This window comes from Ambystoma mexicanum, chromosome 7p (assembly GCF_040938575.1).
Source record: "Ambystoma mexicanum isolate Mex_15411 chromosome 7p, UKY_AmexF1_1, whole genome shotgun sequence".
Classification (NCBI taxonomy): Eukaryota; Metazoa; Chordata; class Amphibia; order Caudata; family Ambystomatidae; genus Ambystoma; species Ambystoma mexicanum.
The window spans coordinates 958,847-979,061 of NC_090939.1; the positions used below are offsets into that span (position 1 = coordinate 958,847).

Below are 20,215 nucleotides of genomic sequence, written 5' to 3' on the forward strand. Positions count from 1 at the left end.
TTTGGAGACCTTGTCAGAGAAAAAAGTGGCAAGTCAGACAGGGATTGAGTAGAAAGTAGGTGGGGATCAGGAGGGGGATTTGTTTAAGAAGGTAAAATAGTCAACGATGAGGAGAGGTATGACAGAATAATAGTAAGCCTATTTTACCAGTAAAAGAGGGGAGTCGGAGTGCAGAAATGAGAGATTTGCCGGCAAGGTTTTTTTTTTTTATTTTTTTTTTTTTTACGTTCTGCCTTGCATAGAGAAGAGTGGAGTGACAAAAGATCAGGGGAGAGCCAAGGTTTGGAAGGACGGCGCGAGGGTCAAAAAGGTTTAGAAGGTTGAAGAGCATCAAGAATATTAACAAGATTAGAATTTAAAGAGGGCAGATCGCCATCAGAAGAAAGAAGAGAAAAGTGTGATGGGGGGTGGGAGGGTTAAGAGTGGGAATGAAAGTAGCAGGATTGAGGGCAGAAAGATTGCGGCGCGAACAGAGAAAGTTGGAGGGAGAGGGTTCAGAGTCTGGGGGAGGGGTAAAAAACGCAGCAGATGGTCAGATGTTGGAAGATGATGAGCTATTACATCAGAGGGCAGAGAAATAGAAGAGAATATTCGATCTAATGAGGAACCAGAGATGTGTGATGGGGAGAAGAGAGCTGGGAGAGATCGTAGGAACCTTGTAGTGGGAGGAAAGGTGAGGATGCATGGGAGGACGAGAGATGAAGATTAAGGTCCCCTAAAAGAAAGAGCAGATAACGGAGAATCAAGATCATAACAAAATGAGGAAAGCGGCCCAGGAGGGCGATGGATCATAACAAATATGCTTTCTTTCGCACTGTAAATAATCACGCAAATTAGATTCATATGTTGTTGTTCAGCTTTTAATAGCAACCTGTAGAGAATCTATTGCCCAGATTTGAAAAAGGCACTCTAAGAGTGCCGAAACATGTGTTATCAACATGGGCTTTAACCAAAAATAAAGCATGCAAGAAAATGCAAAAAACAAGTTTTGGTGATACTTCTTGTGGCGCAGAAACAGATGTGTGTAACTCTTTTTTTCATTTTTGACATACGAAGTAGGGGAACTCTGGGTCTTAATTTCCTGCACACATCATTGCGACACGACAGGCTGTTATTTTACTGTAAGGTCGGAGAGGTTTAAGAGTGTGGTCAGAAAAGCTCCCCACATATGTTCGTTGGTCTGCCGGTTGCATAGCATCCCAGTGTTCCTCAATGTCAGAGGCCCATGTGAAAGTGTGAAGCCATTGGTCTAGAGTGGGAGCACAAGGGCGCATCCATAATAACAAAATGCAGCGTATTGCTAGTAACATACAAAGCCCGGCTAGTCTCCTATTGTTGCACCGGAACCGTGAAAACTCATTAAATGGGCATGTCCTAGGGCATGGTGTAACCATATAGTCAAGCATCCGAGACGCAGCCTCACAAACAGACTCCCTGATCATGTGGATATAACCTGCATTGTCGCTACATCTCAGAAACTTAGAGGAATATTCATGTGATATGTGGTGCAGTCTGGCGGTGTTGTAGTGATATCTATGTAGTAGTTTGAATTGAATTAAGCATAATCTGGAGTTAAAGCAAACCTCTCTAGTATGGGCGCACGTGGAATCCCCGATCTCTTTGGTTATGTCAATACACAGGTCTCTACTCCAGGCCTCTAATAGCCTAAGTAGCGGTTGGCATGCCCGCAACCTGTATAATCTGGACACTACCCGGAGAGTCGAGGTGTCCTCCATAACTAGTTAGTAGTGAGTCATTAGGGGGGAGCGAGGGGAACTCTGTCCACCTGTTTTAAATCACTTGCTGCAGGCCAGCATAGTGCAGTCATCAGGGGGGGGTGCGTTCTAAGATGCACTGGCAGGTCCGGCCATTCCATGAAGGACCCCATCACATAGACGTCTCAGAGGAGACTGGAACCGGCTGCTGCCCAGTTGCATGCAGTCATCATGTCCATTGAGGGCGTTCCTGGCAAGCAGTTCCACAGGGGAAGGTCTCCATGGAATGGATTGGGGACACCCACCTGTTTCCAGCGCTTGCCCCAAGCAAATATCGTAACCCCGGCTGGGTCAGTGTTGCCCAAACTCTGGTCCAGCGGGGGAATAACCAGGGATCGCATACCTCTGGTTCCAGCCGTCTGCCGCTCCAGCTTGAAGCAAATGAGGAAGAGTGCTACCAGAGTCAAACCAATATGCTGCATATTGCGCCTGAGCTACAATCCAATACATCTCAAGGTTCGGGGCAGCCAGCCCCCCCTCCACCCCCATAATGTATGGTCTTGTCCATGTCTCATTTCAGCCAGACAATGCCCGAATGCCACAGAAAGCCGTTGATCGCAGATTTAAGTTTTTCAAACAGTTCGGCACCAGGCCATTGTGGGACATTCAGGAATCGGTATAGTAGCTGTGGAAGCACGATCAATCTTGAGGAGTGCGACCCGTCCTGCCACCGTAGTTGCTAGCTTTACCCATATGCTTAGCTTTTGCAAAAGCGCCAACATATAGCCCTCGTAGTTCTGGATATACAGTGAACTGTGGAGGTGCGTGATGACGACAACTAGAAGCAGTCTCAGAGCCACTTAAAGACTGAACTGCTTAAAGACTGTATTAGAAGGCAAAAAAATCTCAAGCTGCATCCTGAAGAACAATCTTGATGCGGTGGATAACGCAGGAAGCATCAGGGTTTCAGCTAGAGACCCAAGCAACCCTCCTGAACATGCCAGTAGAACCAAACGTACTATTTGGTAAGGCTGTAGAGGTCGCCCTAAAGAGTGCCAAGGACAAGTACGACACTCTTAAGTCCATTGGGCAATTAACTAACCGACCTTATGCCCAACAGGGGGCAGAGCGATTAACGTTCCTTGGGCTGATCTCAGGGTGGACAGTCCTCGTCCTGGAACCAGTCTTTTCAAAAGGGGAATAAAAGAGGTAGCGGCAGAACCTCACCCAGGAGAGGCTCAGACTCTCCCAAACAATGACACGCTGTTTCAGGCCCCATACCATGCTACTCCAGTAGGAGGCCGAATCACTCAATTCATCCACGCATGGGAGGGGATAACATCCAACAAGTTGGTGTTGACCACCGTGGCAGGCGGTTCGAGTTTCTTCAGAAACCACCATACCGCACACCAAGACAATAGTAACTAACAGCAGAAGAAACAGCCATACTGCTGGAGGAAATGAAGGCACTGCTCGAAAAGGACGCAATAGAAATCATCCCAGCAAACCAGGTAAACAAGGGTATCTGTTCAATGTACTTCCTTGTGCCAAAGAAAGACCTTACCATGCGCCCAGTACTAGATCTGCGTCCATGAACAAATATGTCAAAACACCAAAGTTTTGGATTCCCACGCTTCAGGAGGTGATTCCACTCCTGAAACCTGGATTCTACGTGGCGACATTGGACATGAACGATGCATACTTTCATATTTCAATGCACCCTGCGCACAGAAAATACATGTGTTTCAAGATGGCGGAAGTACACTACCAGTTCAAAGTACTCCCATTCGGCATCGCTTCAGCACCAAGAGTGTTGACCAAGGTGCTTGCAGTAGTGGCAGCACACCTGCGCAGTAAGTCGATTCCGGTATACCCATATCTGGATGACTGGCTGATCACCTGGGAATCTCCTCAAATTTGCAAGTTTAATGCGCAAAAAACAAACCTTCTCTTCAATCTAAGGTTTTTACATCAACGAGAAAAAATCAAGTCTAGTCCCTAGCCAAACAAAACTATTTCTGGGGGCTATCCTAAACACAAAAGAGGAGCTGCCATTTGCATCAAGTGAGAGTGTACATAATATGCTGTTGCAGGTACTTCAATACAAGGTTGGTCGCCAGATAACCGTAGGCAAAGCAATGCGCTTGCTAGGGATGATGGCCTCTTGCATTTATTTAGATTTTCACACGCGCCTGCGCATGCGTCCAATGCAGGAATGGTTCGCGAAACAGTGGTCTCAGGCAAGCGGACAGTGGGACGATCTAGTGGTTGCTTCGCTAACCCTGGTTCTGGCTCTTCGCTGGTGGTCGAAGGACAACCTATTAAAAGGAAAACCTTTTCACGCCCCACCAGCTCAAGCAATCCTAACTATGGACTCCTCACTCACCGTTTGGGGATGGGGGCACACTACCTGCAACCACACAGCCAAGGACGGTGGACACTCATGACTGTCCAAAGACATATCAACTTCCTGGAGCTCTTAGCAGTCCTCAAAACTCTTTCATCAACCTCTCCAGTGTCAGACGGTGCAGGTCCTCACAGACAGCACCATGGACATGTTCTATCTGAATAAGCAGGGAGGCACACACTTGCTAAGTCTGTCCAAGTTATCCCAGAAAATATGGAGGTGGGAACGCAAGTGGAACATGTTTCTAACATCCCAACATGATCCAGGGGAACTCAATTCTCTGGCAGACACTTTAAGTAGACACCTTCTACCAGAAGAACATGAGTGGCAACTCAACAGATATCCTAGACAGAATATTCTCACTATGGGTTCACACCCCACTAGACTTGTTCGCCACAAAGCTAAACGCGCAATGCCCAGACTTTTTGTCCAGGTTTCCCCAACCAGGGTCCAAGGGGGAACGCCCTGTGGGTGAACTGGTCAGGGAAATTTGCTTACGCTTTTCCTCCGACACTGCTCCTGAGCAGGATAGTGCACAAAATACACCAGTAACAAGTAACCATGATCCTGGTTGCTCCTGTGTAGGTGATACAGCCTTGGTTTCCACATCTGCTCAAGCTGGCGATGTGCGACCCTATGAAGCTCCTGTGCCCGTAAAACATGTTGACACAACACAAGGGGGCATCCCTCCACCCACGCTTACAATCGAAGAACTTAGCATCTTGGCTCCTGAAGTTAGAGTTTGGCTGCTTAAACCTTCCACAAAGGTGTATGGATATCCTCAGAGGTACGAAAACCCAACAACAGGCACTGCTATACTGCTATAACTAAATCTGTTAGAATGTTCTCCAGCTAACATTCTGCACTACATGCTTAACTTACTAGGCTGTGGCCTAGTATTCAATTCCTTAAAGGTACATCTGGCGGCCCTATCAGCTTTCACCACTTCACAGATCAAGGTGTCCTGGTGGAAAGTCCCTGTCATTAAGCCTTTCATGGAAGGGGTAAAGAGGCTATACCCCCCCAATTCCCAACCCTCCCACGGGTTGGGATATCAATGTTGTGCTCTCCAAGCTCATGGGGCCACTCTTCGAACCTATGCACAAGGCCAGCCTAAAGCATCTTGCCTATAAAACGGCATTCCTGATAGCTATCACCTCTATAAGACGAGTCAGTGAGCTACAGGCTTTGTCTGTACAAGACCCCTTTTTCCTCCTACACAAGTACAAGGTTGTCCTCCCAATACATCCTAGGTTCTCACCTAAGCTCATCTCAAAGTTCCATGTAAATCAGTCCATAGAACTTCCCACCTTCTTTCAGAATGCATCAAACTCGGCAGAATGAAGCATCCATACACTCGATGTAAGGAGGGCGGTCTTGTACTATGTGAGCAAAACAAACCCCCTAAGGAATTCGGACCAACTCTTTTTTTTTTTTCCATAGCACATAGTAGAGAAGGCGATCACATATCAAAAGGCGCCATCTGCAGATGGATAGCCAGATGCATACAACTCTGCTATTCTGTATCCAAAAATGGTTCTACCTTTTTCCCCAGAGGTACAGGGGCTACCTTAGCTTTCATTGCAAACGTCCCTCTAGACGCCATTTGCAAGGCTGCTACATGGAGTTCCATTCATACGTTCACACCGCATTACTGCATTGACACACATTCTAAAGCAGATTCACAAGTGGGACAAGTGGTTCTAAAACATCTCTTTGCCACTGTACCTTCTAACTTCCCACCTCCTTCTCCAGATACTGCTCGCTAATCTATGTAGAGCATGTGATCTGAGTAGGTCCACAAGCTCCAGAAGGGATACATTACTCACCGTAATCATATTTCTGGTGCTTGTATCCGCTTAGATTCACATGCGCCCACCCTTCTTCCCCTACTGGAGTAGAAGACACATAGATGTTTTCTGGGTTATCACTGTTTCTGCTTTACAACATCTGTACTCGTGCTACACTTCATGCAACCTCATGTCAGAAACGATCAATCTGAGGGACCTCGACGCGTGAAGGACCATGGGTACAGTGCACGTTACACTAGGAAAATTACTAATCGCGCCATGTCGACGTCGGTTTACAAGTTTCGAAAACCAATCTTGTAATGCTCCGCGACTTGTACTAGATGTCGGACTATGCAGGACATGTGAATCTATAGCAGATAGAAGCACCAGAAATACGATTATGGTGAGTAATGCATCACATAGATTTCTAAAAAAACAGCCAACCATCACTTCAAATGTGAGATATTTCATGAATATAGTGACTTCTGCTGAAGTCACAACACCCTAAGATTATTTTCTGAAAAGCAGCTCGGCCTTAAACATACTGCAGAAGCATTATTGCTTAAGCTGTATAAAGCAGCCAAACTCTAAAGGTATATTTTGACGTGTGTGTATATATACTGAGTGGACATTCCCTTGTGTGTTGTCCTTTTGCGTCACCTTGCTTCCCTCGTGAGAGTATAGCCTTGACTGCTCATCAACCTGCACCCCTTGGAGAGTCGGACTATACACTGAGAAGCCCTGCAAGCAGGGTGTGGCTTGGTTGGTCTGAACCATACAGTAGGGTCTCGAAAACCTTTCCTTGTAACTTGCACCCCAGTTTTCACAGCCCCAGTATACTCCCAATGCGATAACCCAATATCTTCTTGGCTTGCATTATTCCAGTTTATGGACAGCAAGCCAAATCATAGAATCATTCCTGCGTGCACGATCCCATTGGACTCCAATTTTGACAATTCCCATAAACCTCTAGTTTGACAGTCTGAGCATATTAAAGGTTTAGAGGGTACGTTAACGTTCTGGTTTGACAGTCCAAACACTCAACCCTTTGCAATCGAGGTTATAAAATCCCAGTTGGTGCACTCCCAATTTGGAATAAACCAACTGGTACTTCAGAGACCCAATTTAGTTTTCTTTCTCAATTACTTGTCAGTTTGGCCAACCAGAGTATAGTAAGTTTCACAGTTCCAGTCTCCTTCCAGTTTACACATTTTCAATGTAGGCAATGTCGGTAAAAACACAGGTTGATCAAGTACGGTATATTCTCAGTTTGGCAATGCAAGTATACCTTTTAGATTTCAATGGCCCAGTTTTGACATGACCAGTTTGCACAATGCAAGTCTATCCACAATTATGCAAACTAGAAATGTACAGCGGTGTACAATACCTTAGTATGTCAGCAAATCCAGTATATTCCCACTTTGCACAGTTTTGGTATGTTCCCAGTTTGACATCCCAGTTTACAGAATCCCAGTATAAATAGTTTACTGTTACACAATTGCAGCATCAGTATACATGCAGGCTGGGCAGTGGCGGTGTACTACTAGTTTGACAATCGCAGCAAACACAGTTTGTAGAATCCCACTTTACTTTCATTTAACACTACGCCTTTATATTCTAAACGGGTAGTATTTTTTCCATTTTCTTCAGTATCCCACTATACATAATTTGGGAATCCTAATTTAATTTTTCAATTCTAGTATACCCACAGTTGACCATTACACAAGCATTCTCTGATTTCAGTTATTCAATTCTTGCAAATTGGTAATATGCACACATTGTATACTTTCCAGAATACTCTCACTTTGAGGGGCGCGGCATGTTTTCAAAATCCCATTACTATATTCTCAGATTAGTGCTGCCTTTGTTCAGTTTGACAATCCCACTCTTCTCCCTGTTTGCATTTTCCAAATAAAATTCCTGTTCGACAACGAAAGTTATCTGCATCGATGAACTGAAAGATCAGTCCCAAATATGGCACAATTTGCTTTAGGAAAGATCCTATTGTGGACGCAGCACGTAGCCCTATGCCCCTAGATGATACTGTGGACCCATCACACGGAGACCGGTCTTTCATAAAAGTTGCACTTCTAACCATAACTTATATGGTTCAGCTGAACGCTTGATATTCCCAGTAATCTCTCAGCTTCACACTACCATTAAGTCCCAGTTTGGCATTTCCAGTGAGGTTATAGTTGACATTCCGAAGCTTCCAGTTGACAAAGTGTAGTGTCCTGAAAAATCCTGTGTAACTCGATCTGATATCACACAGTAGATATCCTTGTGCACCATATAACATAATGCCAAAAAGGGTGATGTGACTTGGCACCCATCACACTAAGACCAGCCAAATACATGGGCAAAACAAAGTTCTTACAATCCTGTAACATGACAATGTCTTTGTTGGCTCCCAAAAAGGCAATAAATAAACCATAGAGAAGAGATGGGTTCAGAAATGATGAGGCGAGCCTTACTGTAGAGCCCTCTTTTGAATGCAGACACTGACTGATCGTGCAAAATTCCTTTTAATAAAGGGACTGCTTAGATCTTGACTGTGTTGACCCAGGTATTGCGGGTCCGGCTCCTTTGCACCCTTCTAACCACTCGCCTTGCTCGTTTCTGTTCCAGTGGTGCCTTGTGGACAATGACGCATACAAAGTGAACATGGCCAGCTCGCTCTTCTTCGGTGGCGTTTTCTTTGGTGTGATCATCTTTGGCCAACTCTCGGACCGCTTTGGAAGGCGGAAGGTCTACCTCACAGGTGAGAAAGAGGAACTTTCATTTCTGGGCGGTCGGGCGGGCTGCTGTGGGAAAGGGAAAGGTAGGAGACATCCCTAGACATTGAAATGTTTTTTTTCAGATGCTTTTCAATTCATTTGTGTCTAAGCCTTAGTTTGATGGGAAGAGTTGTAGGCAATCGCTGAACGCATACAAAGGAGGAGGAATTCCTTTCGATTAACCCATTTACCAGCTTGGATGTTTTGGAGAGTCCAACATAGGTACTCCATCCGGAGACAAAATACTCCCATCGCCCTCTGGAATGCCCCTCAAGCATAGTTACTCCCATAGCACACTCCTTACTCTGGGGGATGCTTCTCAGACATACGTCAATTTCCATTATTGGAGAAGAGCCATTGAAGTTCTTTACTTATGAGCCACCATTTTCACCGGGAGAAGTTCCAGTCCACTATTGCAAACCGCATTCAAATATGATTTGGTCGAGGCTTACATAACTGTTTTCCCTGCATCAGATGTTCCTATAAGCTGACGACTACAAGTAGATGTTGTGGGGCTAGCATTCCCATTGATACCATGAGAGTGGTTGGGGCAACCACAAAACCCTAGGGGTCATCAGTTACTCCCATCCTGTCCTGTCACCCCCCCGCCCAACCATCCTTTCTTCATCCAAATGAAACAAAGCACTGATGCACCCAGCAGCACTAAGTTTCAAGCAGGTAGGGGTCTCCACACCCCGCCCCCATGTAAGCCAACCCCTTCGATGCTACCAGGGATGCCTTCAAAGCCATCTCTAAAACCTACAAAGCCAGCATCATCCAAGTCAAAGCTGCATCCTTTAACTCTAGGATTAAAGATGCTAAATCTGGGTCCAAAAAAATCTTCACAATTTTTAGAGAGCTGGAAAAGCCTTCCACCCACTCTCCTTAAGGACGAAAACTGGTGAACCAGCATTCAGTCGGCTATGCTAGACAAACTGAATACTCTCCAAACCAAAATTCGGGGCCATCAAAAAGCCCTTAGCCGTCTTATAGACAACTTAAGCGGTGACCAGCCTGTGGTCACAAAGTCTAACTCTGCCACCCCTTTTGACTTAAAAGAAATGACGGAACTTGAAGTCATGGCTTTACTAAAATCCATCAAACGCTCTAATTGTAAGGGCGATGCCTGCCCAGCCCAACTGATTAAAGACTCAGCAAACCTCCTCGTTCCTTTCATAACGGCCTTCGTCAACGCCTCCTTCAAGTCTGGCCACGTCCCCAAGGATCTCAAGGAAGCGTGGGTTCGCCCTCTCCTTAAAAAACCTTCCCTCGACCCAACGGTCCCAGGGAACTATAGGCCCATCACCACTGTCCCTTTCCTCCTAAAAATCTTGGCCAAAGCAGCTGACCTGCAAGTCCAAAAATATTTGGAAGATAACCGTCTCTTTGGCCTGCGGCAGTCTGGCTTCTGCCCACGATATGGTACTGAAACGGCCCTTCTTGACCTAAAGAACCAAATGGACGATCTTAGAGACTCCTGCGCTCCTATTGCTCCTTGACTTGTCGGCGACCTTTGATTTGATGGAGCATAACACCCTTTGCCGCCACCTCGCCACTGCAGGCAACTTCTCCCCAAAGCCTGTGCCTGGATCACTTCCTTTCTTCGAGAGGGCTATTAGTCTTCTCTGACTCAGCCTGTGCCACCCACAGCCACATCAAATGTGGAGTCCCTCAAGGCTCCTGCATTGCGCCCACCCTATACAACCTCTTCATGAGACCTCTGTTTAGTATCCTCGACTCCCTGTGCATCTCGTATACCAAGTATGCGGATGACACACAGGTGCTTATCCCACTCATAGGCAATTACAAAGAGGACATGATCACCCTCACCACCATATACTCCACAATCCAATCTTGGATGGCAGATTATTGGCTGTGCCTCAATACTGAAAAAACGGAAATCCTCCTGATTGGTTCACCCGTCACTTTGGGCAATCTTGACCAGCAGTACGTGTCTTTCACCATTGACAACACTCCCATCAAGGTATCCAACAATGTCAAGACGCTTGGAGTCTACCTAGACTCGGATCTGACCATGAACAAACAGGTTAACGCCATTGCCTCCTCCTCAGCTTACTACTCCAAAGTCCTTAACACGGCCAGACCCTTCCTTTCCCGCCAGAATTGCCTTACCATTGCTAGGGCAATAATTGGCTAAAGGCTTGATTACTACAATGCCCTCCTCGTAGGGACTTCCTGTAAAGACCTAGTCAAGCTCCAACTGGTGCAAAACAACGCCCTTAGGGCTGCCACGGGCACCTCAAGGAAAGACCACATTTCCGAGGTGAGGAGGCAGGCTCACTGGCTCCCAGTCAGAAAGGATCGTCTTGCCTCCATGATCTGGCTCCACCTTACCTTGTCCAAAGAATCGTTAAACATACTTCCACAGGACCTCTCAGAAAGGGGTACTCTAACATGGTCATCACTCCCAAGACGCTGAAAGTACGCGCTGGGGGTTTAAGCTTCCCCACGATGGCCGCATCACACTGAACGCCCTTCCATCCCACCGAAGGATGATCGAGTCCCACCATGCATTCCGCAAAGCCATCAAAACCAAGCTTTTTGTCTAAACTGCTTGGCTACTCGTGTATGTTCTGTTATCTCTGCTGTAATACTATTGCTGGCTCACTTTTCATGTATGTAATTACTTACTTGTCTTCACCTACCTGCATTGCACCTATACCTAAAGAGACCAATTCGGTCACCTGTATCCACCTAATCAAATTTTCCTACAAACGTCTTGTAACAGCGCCTCGATGCCCTTGGGCTGTAAGCGTGCTATACAAATGCAAATAAATAAATTTGCTTCCCAGCTGTGTGTGCCTTATATTGCCCATACATGCATACAGGTAGAGCCGCTTACCTTCCCCTTCCATCTTCTCCACACCCTTCCTGTCCTTTTTTGACTAATCCCAACCCTCTTCCCCAGCCCTACTTGCCTGACTGTGGCAGCAGCGCTGTCTGGGGCAGCTGCTCTCCATCTCGCTTTGTTGGCTAACATGGAAATGGAAGAGGAGCTCGGTATGGAGCCCTGCCTTCCACGTCCATGGTGGCCGTCTTGTCACAGTATTTTCATTAAGTGAACAGAACGTTGCGCGCATTGCGTTATTTGATTGAAAACACTTATTTTATTTTTTTAACACCCCGGGTTAACGCTTTGGTAACTCGAGTGCTAATAGCGTACCCGTTCCACAGGCTATACCGGGGGTAAACATCCCAGTTCCCTTGTTAAACGACATTGTTTCGCTCAGGTCTTTAACGTGGGCTGCCAGGCCATTACCCTCTGATCCCCACACCCCACCGGTACAGCCAGTGGAAGGGGTAGTTAACTCTGTATTATGATGCTCATTTGATATTCAGTAAGGGAATGGGCACACAAAGATGTTACAAAAAGGAAAAGTCTTTCGCATTCTGAGGCCGAAACCTTACCAGTTAGGATCACTGGCAAAGTACCCTGAGGATATTCTGGATACAAACTCCGGTTGTCAGCAAACTGGCAGTGCCTTTGGTTCTGTCTTTACTCAACCAGCTGCCGGTATCTTGTAGGAATGAATAGGAAAGACAGAGCAGTATCCGATTGGCTTGACGGGATATGGTCCTGATGTTTCAGTACCCGCCACCATGTTAAACATAGGCTCTTTGTTAAGCAGTGACTGCCAAACCGTTTTAAGTTGCAGAAGCCAAAGTTGGCAGTCGAAGTGCTGGTCTCCCGTTCTTTAGCTACGGTTCTGGCAGCAACAGTGATGTTCTGCAGGTAAGTGGGACGATGGAAACCACTGGAGAAGCGAACAGTTGCAACTAGGGTATCATTATGGTTCTGCGAGTTCACTGCCGATACAGTTTCAAAGGTAGGGAAAACTGATCACGGTTCCCTCTGCTATGGGAACGCTCTGATCTGAAGATCCAGGTAGCGCATCACCATCCTGTGATCTTGGGCAGGCTGCGGCCGCACAGCCTCTGAAGACCCAGGTAGCGCATCACCATCCTGTGATCTTGGGCAGGCTGCGGCCGCACAGCCTCTGAAGACCCAGGTAGCGCATCACCATCCTGTGATCTTGGGCAGGCTGCGGCCGCACAGCCTCTGAAGACCCAGGTAGCGCATCACCATCCTGTGATCTTGGGCAGGCTGCGGCCGCACAGCCTCTGAAGATCCAGGTGGCGCATCACCATCCTGTGATCTTGGGCAGGCTGTGGTCGCACAGCCTCTGAAGATCCAGGTAGCACATCACCATCCTGTGATCTTGGGCAGGCTGCGGCCGCACAGCCTCTGACTGACAAATGATTAGGTGCAGATTCCTCTTATCTTGTAGGAATAGTGGAAGCTGGGTGGAAAATAGGGATCTACTCAAAATCCTGAATATTTTAAAACATTTGCTGGCTACTGTAGGGAAGGCATGGTATCACAAGTATGACACTGACACAAAGGATACAATTTGTAAAAACTCCTTTGTGGGGTTTGAACAACTCCTACTTTGCTCTATAATTAGGATGGGGGAGTCTGTCAAATCAAAATGGCCTGTGCTAATAAAACCTAATAACTGCCCTTTCTATTGTACAAGAAAGTGTGTAAAGGAGGTATGTACATAAAAGCAAAATCAGTGTTCAACAAAGAATAAATGTGGCTGAATCAGCTCTCCTCCCCACGTTTAGACAGCACGGAAATAAGGCAGTCTCTATAGGCAGGATGAGACACTCTTGCTTGGACTTCGGAACGTGGATCGATGGCCTCCCTGGCCTTCTGTGTTAAACGCTCTTGTTCCAGTCACCCCCGAATAACGAAGCAAAAAGTTCACACCGTTCCCCACTGTCAGGCTCAGGCCTTTCACAGTTCAACAGCACTAGCCGGATGTCCCTTCCCCAAGCTTTTTACAGTTCGGGTCTCCCTCAATCGGACCCGGACCCCTTTTCCTATGTCGAAGACTTTTGAATGTGCTGCTTCTTTTACAGACCACCGCAGGACCACTTGGAGTCAGAATTCAATGTTCAGCTTTTCCTCTCCCCTTTTCTCAGGGTTAACTTCATTCACTTTCGCTTTTACATTTCATTCACTTTTATTGCTCCAAACAATGACCCTTTCACGGAGACATTTGAGTGGGCTACTCCTTTTTGCCGGACCACTCAATTACTCAGTATTGCTGATTCCACAACTGTCTTTGTTCATTCACAGGTCTGCCTTTCCTCGTGTCTCATCCATGTGCAGCCTTCACTTGCAATATATTTTTGCAAACCTTAAACTTTCTTAGCACACACCAGTCTGTAAGGTTGCTTGCCAAGTCACCGGCTGTGTGCGGTTCTCTCTTGCTTTTACGATTTTCAATTCACAAGTCAAGGTTAGTACCACAGGCTTGGCCTCCCCTCCCCAACTCTGCCGTTCACCGGTAGGGTCGCTGGCGTCCTTGAAACACAATGCAGTTTTTTCGATATTGGGATCGGGCCTTGTGTCTTTCGCGGCCTTGTGGAGGCAAAAGCCTCCTGTAGGGAACTCTTGGGGTTTTCGACCTGCTGCTCTCGTCCCTTGGTCCGTTGCTCTTCTGCAGTAGGTTCGCCTTCGCCCCAGTAGTTCTGCTCGTACTCATGTTCCACCTTGCTCAGAGTGTGTCTCTAGGTTAGGTTGCGCCTTTTATTCGTGTGAGGAGAGCTAATTGGAATCGGGTGTATGCACTTGAAGTCAAGTGCCTGACTTTGGCTGACCTGATTAGCTGGAGATGTCCAGTACGATGTATGAGTTAGTCGTGTTACTCTGTTGCCCTCTTCCTCGGCCTAGTGTTTGTGCAGAAAGGCGGGGGGAAGTTGGGACATCAGATCCTAAAAAATAGGATAGGTTGGAGGCACCAAAAAGGGAGGAATACCGCGTCTCACCAGCGGCTGCCTCACCCCCACTTCCCGAAGACCCCTCAGCCAGGTGATCCACCCACACTGGTACACCCCCAGGGTCTGGATCCAAAAGCGATGGCCATGCTCTGGCCACCTGAGTGAGAGAGATCGATCCCAGGGACTAGTGGGTGAGACACCCTCTGGTTTCCCGCACTACCCAATCCTTGGAGGTACCATATTCAAATGTTTCTGGGCAAACCCATGATCTGGATTAAGTCCTGAAGTCAGACATCTAAAAGCTTATCCCCAACAATGCACGTATACCTGAGACCAAATAAATGGTCACACCCCGCTAGGGAATGAGACCAAGAGAATAATTGCAAGTAAAACAAATTTATATAAGATAAATGCAAACCGAGAACTCTATTGCACGGGAGCGCTCTGCCAAACAATACACGGGCAGCACATTAAAAGGAAACTGGTCGTCCGCTATGACATTTCAAATAGGGACAAGCCTTGGCATTGATTGGGAGAGGGCCTATGCCATTCTCCATCACGTAGGGGAGGCCGGATGCTAGTGGACGTTGCTCCCCTTCGCTTCAATCACAAGTGGGTCTGCTGGGCGCATCTCCTTGGTGGGAAGTGCAGGTTGGGGGAGTGCTACATTCTTATCTATCTAAGCTAAGACAACAGGAACTGATGGCATGACACAAATGGCAAGCATACAATTCTAACATGAATGGGGTGTATATATATTCGGCATTCAAACCCCTGTACACAGAGGTTCATAAAATATAGTGCCCCAGACCAGAGTGCCTGTCCCGTGGGTTTTGATCTTCCTGATGCCTCATGATACGGGTATGCATGTGTTAGGTATAAGGAGGATATATTGATGCTCAGGATTAGGGCGATGGTGGGTGTCCCCATCTGGTCCCTGCAAGGGGTCAGATGTGTATCTGTATCAAAGACTAGAGAGGCATGGGCCCAGTGGACTGTGGCCTGACTGGGTGGGGGTCAGGGGTGCACAGACAGGTTTGTGGAGCTGGCTGTGCATACAAGCGGAGGCGGGCACTGGTCGCGCACAATGCAGTGAGCGCATCTGTCCTGAGATTGTATTAAATGTTGCAACAATAAATGGCTGGACTTCTGTGGGAACAGGGCTTGTGCGGAGCTGACAGGAGGCGGCGGTGGCCTGGCCGGTCTGTGCAAGGCACTGGGCAGGGGAGAGACGGTATTTAGAGATCATTTTTGGGCCTAGTAAAAGATGGCGTCGGGTGTGTCACAACGTGGCATCTGTAGGCATCGATACAGGCTTGGTTATTCGTTTGTTTACTGTGAATAAGAGACAGGGTGTGGGGGCGTCTTCCCCCTTTAGCATACACAGGATCTTACTCGGTGTGGGATTGGTGAGGGGGTGGGCAAAAACAATCCCCTCTAACACATTGTAGTCAAATACGTGCCAGATCTGGACTTGGCTGCTCTTCACTGAGGCGTTCGGTGCTCAGGTAACCAAAAGCATGTATGGCCACGTCCTGTTTTTTTTTTCATACAAAAATAATTCAAGTTTACGCTTGGAACTCCTTCAGAATTATTAATGAGTGCCAGCGAGCAGGGATGTTCATTATGCTGACAAGTGCTCTTCTTCTGCAACAGTTTTCTGGGGTCACACCGCTAACTGGGTTAGCATACTGGCCCAATAAGGCATGTTTTGGGCACCACATTCCTGAGAGGCTTTGTGTACTGTGCCCCCCCCCCCACCCCCCAACAGACTTTGAAGTACACACTTAGTAAGGCCATGGGTGAGAATTCACTAGGGGTAAGGGACAGTGAACCAGTATAGGACTGGCAAACCAGTAATTGGGAGGGGGACACATCCTTACAAACGTTTGGCAGCCACACAATCTATGCTGGTCTCCACACTCAAGCCTTCCCAGGCTATGACCGGGACTTAAACTCACGATGTGGATTCTGCTCTAGAATCGCAGACCTCCCTGAGGTGTCCGACCAGATCTGGTCTTGGCTCGGTTCCCCTGCCCTCACTCATCTAAGCAGGCTGTAGCCATGACAAGGTTTAGCTGGAGAACTCAACGGATTTCTAGCACAGGGGTGCCCACTAAGGTATTCCTTGGGAATCCCAAAATTAGGTTTTCTGCCACCAACGATAGAGCTAACCGCACAAGGTTTCTTTGCATTGGGAACATTGCTGTTTTGAGACCGTAAACCTGAAAGGCCAAAGTTCTCTCGGGGGTAAATAACAGAGCTGTATTCTGGTTAAGGCTGTGGATGTGGCCTTATCTGGGAAAACTTGTCAGTGCACCTGTAAAGAGAGTGCAGGGACCCTGACTAGAAGTATAACGCGGACATCTTGTATCCCCATCTCTCTGCTCGACTGAAATCCGCCTCCATTAACCCTAGCTCATCAATTGATTTATTGACAAACTGCAGGTTGGAATCCTGTCCATCGGGCACTAATGCAAGGCATCTTCAAGGAGAAGGACATTGTGGAGTTTAGTGTGGCTGGGCAGCTTCCCTTGGCTTTTAAATAATTGGCATTTGTATGAAACACTGAGACAGTGTCTTTCCTGATCACAGATCTGGCACAGCATTCCATGGCACCTGTAGAACACGGTTTTTAGACCGCCTAGACTGTTGGGGCTATTTTATGGGCCAAATCAAATCATTTGTTGTGGTTACCATCCTCTTCCTATAAAGCGATACTTCACCTCCACCCCCAGGCCGTTACACAGAACCACCTTAAATACCATTTCTTTGCACACCTTTGTAAAACTGCACTTAAAACACAATCTATACTAGTTGTTTTCCAAATTCTGCCTCTGTCCCACATTAGGTGTTCGTGCACGTAGCCATGGTTCTAGCCCGCTTCTCGATTACCGTTGCTGTGGGGCAACCACAAGTGAATAAGAATGCGATCACTGGACTAACGGGGACGACTTGCAAGTGCTCTCTTGCTGGGAGAGAGTGCAAAGTGAACATATAAGGTTAAGACTGTTTAAAACTGAGAACAGATAGTTGGATTTAGGGCAGAACTTCATTTCTGTGGGTTCTGCTGTCCCTTCTATTGGATCTGTAATTTGTTGTCTGTTTCCCTGGCCGCCTTTTGGGGGTCTTTTATTGAAATCCCCTTGCCATTGCAGCCCTATTTTGTGCATGGTCTTATTATAGCCCATATCGCTCCTAGGACAGGGGATGCATCTTATGTTTGGCCCATGGATGGATTTAGTTTTGGTTTCATCAGGGTTGCAAGCTGATTTGCTGAATTAGTAAACCAATGTACCTTCTTGGTAGCCACTGCAGTACACCTGCATTTTTTGTTAATCCTGATCTACGCCACTTTGTTTTTGGGCTTTACTACTTTTTTTTTAGGAATTTCACCAGACCACCTAAAAGGGTAATTTGCACATATGGGTTCCCCCTGCGCCCGGCCCTGCACCCTCTATAGTGTAGACCAGTCCATGGCCCTAGACAGGTCAGTATCGTCTCTGTGGACCTGGGTGCTTGGTGGTTTCTGGGGTCACCCTGAATGGCTGCCCACCAAACCCTTGTTTCACGGCTGGCTTAAACCAGCCTATGAGTGTGAGGGTGGATTGAGGAAAAGCCCTGTCCCTGCCTCAGTTCTGTCAGGTGTTTGCTGGAGTTCTGTTGCACTCTGCATGTTTACTTGCTGGAAAATTATATGCTTTATGATTTTATGACCAAGCTTGGCCATACTGGCTGGGTTGGTGTCCCATATCATTGGCTATGGGTTTGATTTTTGGCTGCTGGATGTCCTTGCTGGGCTGTTTTCAATCCCCTCTGCCCAGACCCCATTGGTACGCTTTGGCTGGACTGAGACTTCTGTGCAGGGACTGTCTGGGCCTTTTTAGCACTGCTTTCCCGATTTACCACATCGATTGTCCGCCTTGGAGTAAAGAAGTGCCCTTGCCCACGAGGGCTAGGTGACACTGATACCCCATTTCTCGTTATTTTGCGCTGTCCTGGGTCGCCTCCACTGTTTCCATATTAGGCATGTTGGCTGGTAGGCTGCCCTGCCTCTGTCATTCGAGCTACTGGAACCTGCTTGGTCTGGTCCTTTTCCTCCGGTAGACGGTTCCATGTGTTAATTCCGCCACAAAAATATTGCAATGCAAAAATATCGCCATATTTTTGCGGCAAAATTCACACATGGACTCTGCGGGGGACATCCCCGCAACCCCTGCTCCCACATTATAGCCCCAACAAAAATATTGCCAATGGCGAACCAAACGGCCATTTCTACAGCGGTATTCTTGTTGGGCATATTATGTAGTGATGCCCGGTAGACATATGCAGTTATTTTTACTACTGGCTGCAGGTCCATCTTTTGGGTCATTGGTTGTGTCAGAGGGTGGCCCGCCGCAAACCACCACGCTGGCAGCAAGTTCACGGGTGTTTTTTTGCAATTCTTTATAGATGGGATAGCCGTATCTCTTGTGGCAATGAGATCTACGCCTAGCAGGGTTTGGGATATTTAGCGCTAGTGCCGGCCCGCTCTCTCTGGTTTACCCCGGCCTTGTCCCCTCCTCCATAACCCAGATTTCCCCATCAGGGATGTTAGTAGCACTAGGATCGGTAACCCCTATCTGTCTGTTCTTTTCTGGGCTTGGCACGTTTTTCCTAAATCGTTGGCTACCTGAATCCTTAGGGATCTTCTAATTTTCCCTCTCCAATCCCTGCGTAGTAGTCTCGGCCTTCTTTCACCCAGAATAGTGACTTCTTTCCCCCTATATAAGCATGAGGGAGTTGGATACTATGAACAGTTATGCCAAGAAAACCAATGTATCTCAAAAATACATTAAATGTATTCAAAGTATAACATAAAACACAATATTAGCATATTTTTAGAAAAGTACAGTGCATACAATCATTAAAAAACTAATAAAAAAACACAATAGTCTGACAAAAAATGTTGCTTCGTAGTAGGAGACTAAATTAACTCGGTCAATTTTAGGACAACATCCAGATTAGTTGTAGTATTCCTGTGAACAAACTTAATTTGTATTCGTAAACGGTTCTTGTTACTCGATCACTAGACCTTCAGACTCCATTTTTTTCTGTTCTCAACGTTGGTATGGAACATTCGTCAGGAGATGTGTCACTTTGGCTATGGTTGCCAAAGTGACACATCTGTAGCCAGCAATTGCCAACCATAATCTACATAGATAAGAGAAATTTCGCAATTTGTGGTAAACTTAAGAGTTTTGTAAGGAGAGAGCGTTCTAGTGGTAGCGTTTGTGCTAGAACACCTACTCCTCTGACGCAATTGATGTTTTCTACAGATCAAATACAGAATTAATTTTTCTACCTACTGATGGTATCCCGATTAAATAACGACACCTAATATTGAGGATTAGATCCACGTGCTGAAACAGGTAATTTATAGACCAGTTTTTCTAGCAAACAGCTTCATTTTGTCAGAAGGAACATTAGCAATTATAGCTTACCCCTTGTCCTATGTTTCTATCAACAGTTACTACAATCATAACATGAAAAAGACTACATTTGTGAAGATCAAAGTGTTTTTATAGTAACTATAGCCAAAGTGACACATCTCCTGACGAATGTTCCATACTAACGTTGAGAAGAGAAACATGTTGAGTCTGAAGGTCTAGAGGTATGACAAGATATGATATTTTATTTATAGCGCCCTCATACACAAGTGTTTCAGAGCGCGAC

The 20,215-nt window shown here is 46.7% G+C and overlaps 1 protein-coding gene across 2 annotated transcripts in view; it reads left to right on the forward strand.

Annotated features, from left to right (window-relative positions):
• SLC22A15 (solute carrier family 22 member 15) overlaps positions 1-20,215 on the forward strand; it is a 398,229-nt gene that overhangs the window by 141,609 nt on the left and 236,405 nt on the right. For both annotated transcript variants that reach the window (XM_069635638.1, XM_069635639.1), the window contains exon 3: positions 8,541-8,673. In XM_069635638.1, the coding sequence (XP_069491739.1) occupies positions 8,541-8,673 (133 nt within the window). The remainder of the gene's footprint in view (positions 1-8,540; positions 8,674-20,215) is intronic.